The 7,995-nt window shown below is 42.9% G+C and overlaps 1 protein-coding gene across 1 annotated transcript; it reads left to right on the forward strand.

The window, feature by feature from the left end:
• The first annotated feature begins 5,215 nt into the window (after nt 1-5,215).
• On the forward strand, nt 5,216-7,773 carry rpl10a (ribosomal protein L10a). The gene is made up of 6 exons (XM_029776002.1): nt 5,216-5,305; nt 5,805-5,876; nt 6,070-6,150; nt 6,857-7,005; nt 7,174-7,346; nt 7,561-7,773. Exons 1-6 carry the CDS (start codon nt 5,301-5,303, stop codon nt 7,729-7,731), a joined length of 651 nt encoding a protein of 216 aa, XP_029631862.1. The 5' UTR covers nt 5,216-5,300; the 3' UTR covers nt 7,732-7,773.
• The last annotated feature ends 222 nt before the right edge of the window (nt 7,774-7,995 follow it).

A 7,995-nucleotide genomic window follows, 5' to 3' on the forward strand; every position in this document is an offset into this window, starting at 1 on the left:
TATTTTTATTTTCTGCTTTTTGTCTGATGCCCCTGGATATGTCATTGTCACAGACCACCTGTGGTTATTCAACTTTTGACACATTTTGTGTCAGTAAACTTCTAGAGATATGGTTTGGTGCTGAACTGTTCTAAGTTGCTCTCCGTGCTCTTTTCTCTGACTGCTCGCAGACAAATGACTGAATTCCCTTAACTAGCAGCACTATTACTTAACTAAAGAAGCTGTCAATAAAAACCCTTTTCCTTGTTGCGTTTCAGTTACTGAATAGAACACGTTACAATGAAATGTCAGCAAAGTATTACTGCTGCACAATATATTTTCCATGAGCAAAAAGCTAAAGAACAAAATATATATATATATGAATCTCAATGGTTGACTGATTAATTTATTTCCCCATACAAATGTATGAACACAACTAGCACAGGTCTGAAATATTCTACCATCTACAATGGCATAGTGTGCATTTCCTCCCATTTAACCTCTGTGTAAACACCTGGTGTTAACTGTGATGGAAATAATACGATTTCTACCTTTATGTATAGAACTTCCTACAAATCGTTGAATTAAACATTGGGTAATACTTTTGATGTGTCTCTTACTTGCTTGACTACATGTGATGTTCTTGTTTTCAATTATTGGATTAAATCTCACTAGCATCACCCTACAGGCGGTAAATCATTGGATCTGATTGATTTGATACCATGCAATTCAATATTTGAAGACTGCAACCATAAATTATATTTCTATTTATACCAATTAATAAGCCATTGTCAACTTACCATCTATGGTTATTTTACTCACTGCTCAGTCATATGTTCACTGTCACCCTATTTTTATCACTATTTAATCAGGGAGTGAGCCCTTGGGTCTCTTTTACAGATGAGCCCAGAATTACAGAAAATATAAATACAAAAATGCAAGCAGAAAGAAAAACAGTCATAAAAAACAAGGTCGTAAATCAGCTTTTTGAATTGCCCTAGACAGGCACAAAAAAATCAAATTTAAGAACATTTTGAAGATTTTTCCCACAAATAAGGTGCGAGAGAACTAAAAGCTGATTTACTTAACTTGGTTGAGACCAAAGGAATTTCCAGAGTTAGCCATCCCTGAGACCGGGTGTAAAAAATAATTGTTTTGCAAATGCAACTGGGGCCATGTAAATAATTGTTATGGTACTCATTTTAAATCCACCGGTGGCACCTTGTGTGACCATAAAAGTCTTGTGTGCGACCGGGCACAGAAAAATAATTTTGTTGCACTTTAAAATGTGCATCCTGCGACCTACTGTGCGGGATGGAAACAGGATTCCCCCCCAAAACGGAACAAACTACCAATTTTATTTTTTTATTTTTTTAAATCAAACAACTTTACTGTTAAAAAATAAACGGATATGTTCCCGACACAGGCTTAAGTGAAGCCTGGGAGGGCGGGCCGTTTTCGGCGTCAGTACACCTTGCAAGTCTTCAGATGTAAAAGTCCCAAAAACTTTTCTGCCACAGCCACAAATGTCCAGTTTATTAGACTTATTTGAGCCTTGCGCCGTACAGTTTACAACTGTTGTAATGAACGCCACAAAATCCACATTTTTTTAACACATGGTATCTTTTCAGTGGCAGAAAACATTTACTTCAGGCTGTGGTGCATCCACTAACATATCTCCACTAACATATCTTCACTAACATATCTTCACTAGCATCCACCTAACCGACCCGCGTTGTGACGTCAGAACGCTCGGATCAACCCTGCTCCTCGGCTAGAGTGTCGCCTTACGGTTAATGTAGTCATTCTACAGATTCAAAATTGACCAACAAACGCTTACATCATTTGCATTATGCCAGCTGAATCTCCCATAGTAACCGTGCCATTGCAAACACACAAAAAAGCTAAATATAAGGTGGCATGTAAGAGGATGACGCGCTTCTTTTGATCTTAAAATGAAGAAAAAAAAGAGAAACTTATGGTTACTGTACTATAATATAGATGATTTACCGTTTATCAATAGTTGGATCTTGAAATTATCCTATAAACGTTCCGCTTTTAAACTAATAGCCTATCAATTGATATTCCCGTGTCCATCCGATCCTCTTCTTAGTTGTCTGTCGATGTTGTGCAATGTTATAGGCTGAGATGTAAATGTTCTTGTCGTTTATAATGGTTGGAATCCAGCCGTTGAATCAATAAATGATTGTAGGTCGGGAGGGGTGGTTGGGTCAGGTAGGATACCCTGCCTGTCTAATGCTTCTCTCCTGCGACGACGGGACACCCTGGGGCCTTTTAGATGGGGGTCCCTTTCATAGGGCTGGGGGGTTAGGGTTCCGTTATTTCGTGGCCCCCACCCCCATCAAAGTTGCCCATCACTGATGTAGATGATATGTTAAATGTTCGACATCATATGTTCACATCACATCTGCAAGGAACATCTGAACCGAAGAATGAACTCTGGTCAAAGGTTGTGCGCTATATAGGGAATAGGGTGTCACTTGAGATTGGCCCAAAGATTGGTGCAAAGCACAATAGACAATTGATTAGTGACCTTTCACATAATTTGTCTTCATGTATCATTGGAAGTAGCCTAGTCGCAAGCTCTCAGTTAATGTGTGTGTGAGAGAGAGAGAGAGAGAGAAAGGAGGGGGAGAGAAATAATATTTGTTCAAAGGAGACAGAGTGCATGTGTCCGTCTGTTTACAAGTGTGTGTGTGTGTGTGTGCGTGCGTGCGTGCGTGCGAGCGAGCGAGAGACAGAAAGAAAATCCATAATACACAACAGAATGGGTCAGGTCTGTATACCGACTGTCAGGTGACAGCCTGTCGCCACTGGTTTCCTTCCTGAGAGTGTTTCCTTTGTTGAGGTGTGAGTGTGTGCGTGCATGTGTGAACTGCATGTGAACCCAATGAGCTATGCCAGATGAATGCGTTCAGCAGATGTGTCTGAACAATGACACTCCAGAGACCTCACTGACCCTCCAGCTATTGTTTTTCAAGGACAGGCTAGGCTCAGGCCAGGCTATCCAGCTTACATACAGAGCAGAGTGGAGCCCACCGAGGGTTGCCTGTCTACCCAGACTCCTTGCTCCAGCCAAACCCTCCCAATTCCCTGGGAAACCTGACCTGACATTTGTTTGGAACTCGGACTGTTACCCCCCACTGTGTTTGAATGGGGATAGGATTGTGAGACTGTAAAAGCTAGCAGATAAGCACTTAGTTTACAGGCATTGTGACAATTGTTTATGATTGATTTTTGTCTTATGTGTTAACTCAAGTCTCTCGTCAATTGTTTATTTAACCTTTAATTAACTAGGCAAGTCAGTTAAGAACAAATTCTTATTTACAATGACTGCCTTGTTCAGGGGCAGAACGACAGATTTGTATCTTGTCAGCTCAGGGATTCGATCCAGCAACCTTTCGGTTACTGGCCCAATGCTACCTGCCGCCCCGCAGGATACCTCAATTCCCTTGTCGCTATAGTGCAAGGGCATCAGTATTACCATAGTAGCAGCCCCTTATCTCTACTGTGTCTTATAAATGGACCTTGGATTTTATAACATATCACTTGGGCAAGGCAGGTCAGAGTTCAACATACATTCAGGATTTGGCCAAAGCTTTCGATACGGTAGACCATTCCATTCTTGTGGGCCGGCTAAGGAGTATTAGTGTCTCTGAGAGGTCTTTGGGCTGGTTTGCTAACTACCTCTCTGAGTGCAGTGTGTAAAGTCAGAAAATCTGCTGTCTCAGCCACTGCCTGTCACCAAGGGAGTACCCCAAGGCTCAATCCTAGGTGATCCTAGGATTTTGTGTTAAATGCTCTACAACAAAGCTTTCTTAGTGTCCAACAAGCTTTCTCTACCCTTAACCTTGTTCTGAACACCTCCAAAATAAAGGTAATGTGGTTTGGTAAGAAGAATGCCCCTCGACCCACAGGTGTTATTACTACCTCTGAGGGTTTAGAGCTTGAGGTAGTCACCTCATACAAGTACTTGGGAGTATGGCTAAACAGTACACTGTCCTGATCTCAGCACATATCAAAGCTGCAGGTTAAAGTTAAATCTAGACTTGGTTTCCTCTATTGTAATCGCTCCTCTTTCACCCCAGCTGCCAAACTAACCCTGATTCAGATGACCATCCTGCCCATGCTAGATTATGGAGACATAATTTATAGATCGGCAGGTAAGGGTGCTCTCGAGCGGCTAGATGTTCTTTACCATTTGGCCATCAGATTTGCCACCAATGCTCCTTATAGGACACACCTCTGTACTCTATACTCGTCTGTAAACTGGTCATCTCTGTATAACTGTCGCATGACCCACTGGTTGATGCTTATTTATAAAACCCTCTTAGGCCTCACTCCCCCCTATCTGAGATATCTACTGCAACCCTCATCCTCCACATACAACACCCGTTCTGCCAGTCACATTCTTTTAAAGGTCCCCAAAGCACACATATCCCAGGGTCGCTCCTCTTTTCAGTTCGCTACAGCTAGCGACTGGACGAGCTGCAACAAACACTCAAACTGGACAGTTTTATCTCAATCTCTTCATTCAAAGACTCAATCATGGACACTCTTACTGACAGTTGCAGCTGCTTTGTGTGATGTATTGTTGTCTCTACCTTCTTGCCCTTTGTGCTGTTGTTTGTGCCCAATAATGTTTGTACCATGTTTTGTGCTGCTACCATGTTGTGTTACCATGTTGTTGTTGTGTTGTATTGCTACCATGCTGTGTTGTCATGTGTTGCTGCCTTGCTATGTTGTTGTCTTAGGTCTCTCTTTATGTAGTGTTGTCTCTCTTGTGGTCATGTGTGTTTTGTCCTATATTTATATTGTATTTATTTATTTATTTTTAATCCCAGGCCCGTCCCCGCAGGAGGCCTTTGCATTTTGATAAGCCGTCATTGTAAATAAGAATTTGTTCTTAACTGACTTGCCTAGTTAAATAAAGGTTAAATAAAAAATAAATAAATAAAATGTCTCACTGTACCTCCAATGCCACATTATGCCTGAGGACTTTGATTTGTTCATTTTGGTCTTTGAGACTGCAAGAACCAATCCTATTTATAGGGCTTTCGTATGAAGTTTTCACATGCTTACACTAGCATATTGGTATTACCAATGCCAGTGATATAAATGTCTAAATCCACATATTCAATCCAGAAAATAGGCTAGAGATTATTCACAGGGGAAAAACTACAAATATGGCCAGAGCGGCAGCGCTGACTTTACGTCACCGACCAACGTCTATAAACTGCGACGGACTGCTCTTCTTCCTTCTTTTCAGTGCTCTGTCGCGTGTGAGCAATACCGTCAAAATGAGGTGAGCGAAAATGACTGCAAATAAAGAATAACAAGATGTCAGATGTTATATTATTGTCACGAAATACTTTCTATAGCTCTGCCGTGTAACTGGGTTCACTTTCAACCTCATATTTACGAGGTTTTGGTGAATTCTCCACTTCTACCGCAATGCTACTATCTTGCATGCTAACGCTAGAATGTGACCTAGACTCACATCTACATCCATCTAGCATTAAATCGTGATCATTTTTGTTCCGAACTGAGCTAAATAGTGCCGGACCTGACTGGTAATTGTTAATATTGCAATAGTTTGGTGAATTGTCCTTTTTTTTACTGGCTTTTTATAAGTTGACTCATTTCCAGTTTGTAATGTCGATTGCTGGCGAGAATTTGCTATGGCTTCAAGTCAGTTAAGTCCGCAAGCAGAATGTGGGACAGGATGCACATTCATGAATTCTTAAAGCTATGTCTAATGTGGTACACTGTTATTGACACTGAAACATTTTGTTTGATTACAGTAAGGTATCCAGGGATATGCTCTATGAGGTGGTCAAGGAGGTCCAGGCGGGATCTCTGGCCAAGCCACGCAAGTAAGAAACATTTTCTAGTCCAAAGTGCTCCCTTGGCAGCTGAACTGTTTTGACGTTTAAATACATGTTATTGCACATTGTTCTTTCCAATAATTTGGTATAATACTGCATATTTGTTAATTGTCACACTGATGATCTCGAATGCTTTGTTCCTGGACCTGTGATGTTTACCACATCCTTTCACATCCCAAAGGTTCACGGAATCCGTAGAACTCCAGATCAGCTTGAAGAACTACGATCCCCAGAAGGACAAGCGTTTCTCTGGCACCGTCAGGTTCGGCACCTTTCGCATATCACCCATCCTTCTACCTGTCTGCCCCTCTTTGTCCTGTGTGAACTGGCCTGGTTTGGCCTGTTTGCTCTGAACATTTGAAATTCACTTGCTCATTCCCTTTCATGCACATGCAAGACACTTACGCAGTCAACTACAATCTCTCAAACGCTTTAACAGCAGACCTCTCACACTTGCACACAAACTAAATTTCACTAGCAGGACTGGTGTGGGACAGGCGGTGCAGAAGTGTTTGGGTAGTCCGACTGAACCCCTCCCTAGGGAGAGGGAACCAGTGGGCGGACCCCTACCCTGGGTCTTAAAACATGAGGGGAGGCAGACGGGGGGGACTTCGCGCCCCCCTCGAGCCGACCATTTTAGTTAATGGTGTTGCTGGTGGAGTCAAGAAGAGAAGCCAGTCGGTGTGGTATCTGGTAAGACTCCAGAGTGCTCTTCTCTGGTATGAGTCATCCCTCTGGGTTTGGAGTCACTGGATGGCCATGTTGGAAAGGGTGAAAGTGACTTGTCTGTACTGATCACAAGGTGCATAAACTAGTGGTGTAGGGATTTATGCTTGTAAAGGTGGGTTTAGGGGTTTGCTCTAGTTAGAAAGCATCCATTCTAGCATGGCCAGGTGATGACTTCATGTGGTTTGTGTGAGCGTTACTGGTGTGCCATATGTTTGAACTTTAATGAATCACCCCTGTAGACTGAAGACCACCCCCAGGCCCAAGTTCTCTGTGTGCATCCTGGGAGACCAGCAGCATTGTGACGAGGCAAAGGCTGCAGAGCTGCCACACATGGACATTGAGGCCCTCAAGAAGCTCAACAAGAACAAGAAAATGGTGAAGAAGCTGGGTGAGTGGTGCTTTGAGTCACTGAGTTTTCATCTTATTATCTGTCTAGATCTTTCCACATTTACATCGGGCTTAGATTCTCTGTCCTGAAGCACTGGGTCTAAGTCTTGTGTTCTAGTCTTGTCTCTTGATAGTTCTGTTGACTCCCATCTCCGTCTTCCCCCTTCAGCAAAGAAGTACGATGCCTTCCTGGCCTCTGAGTCTCTGATCAAACAGATCCCTCGTATCCTGGGGCCTGGGCTCAACAAGGCTGGCAAGTTCCCCTCCCTGCTCACCCACAACGAGAACCTCAACGTCAAGGTTGATGAGGTCAAGTCCACCATCAAGTTCCAGATGAAGAAGGTACGGCTCAGTTTGGTGCCAGATACAGTATATGTAGTTGTATTTCAGATTGTACATGTGTGCATCCAGACTTGGAAGGCGTGTTGTGTAGACAACTTTGGGAACTCTGTTGGTAGGGGCCTTGTTCATGGGCTACTTTGCTCTGATTTCTGTGACCTTACCTTTTTTTTTTGTTAACCTGTCTGGGCTCGTTGTGACATGTCCTCTATTCCAGGTGCTGTGTCTGGCGGTGGCAGTGGGTCACGTGAAGATGTCTGAGGAAGAGCTGGTGTACAACATCCACCTGGCGGTTAACTTCCTGGTGTCTCTGCTGAAGAAGAACTGGCAGAACGTCCGTGCCCTCTACGTCAAGAGCACCATGGGAAAGCCCCAGCGTCTCTACTAGAGGACAAACACTTTTACTACCAATAAAAGGAGAAATCACATATCTTCCCTTTGGTGTTCTTGTTGTGCCAGATGTCTTTGTTGTGCTGGGTTATCCCCTATGCAAGGTATTGTAAGACATGATCGTAAAACCTAAAATATTCACTATCCTGTGTTTGGAAGTGATGCACAATACCTGAAAATTAACCGTTGATATTTAAATGTCAAGTTTGTTTGCTGTAAACCGTTTCTAAACTGGGCTAAATTGAGACGAGGTACCGATTTA

Source organism: Salmo trutta, chromosome 14 (assembly GCF_901001165.1).
Source record: "Salmo trutta chromosome 14, fSalTru1.1, whole genome shotgun sequence".
Classification (NCBI taxonomy): Eukaryota; Metazoa; Chordata; class Actinopteri; order Salmoniformes; family Salmonidae; genus Salmo; species Salmo trutta.

What these genes read in the sequence shown, in the direction of transcription:
- rpl10a (XM_029776002.1), top strand. An exon ending in TCTCTGGCCAAGCCACGCAA is followed by an intron (nt 5,877 to 6,069) that starts GTAAGAAACATT and finishes CACATCCCAAAG; the next exon opens with GTTCACGGAATCCGTAGAAC. An exon ending in CGTTTCTCTGGCACCGTCAG is followed by an intron (nt 6,151 to 6,856) that starts GTTCGGCACCTT and finishes TCACCCCTGTAG; the next exon opens with ACTGAAGACCACCCCCAGGC.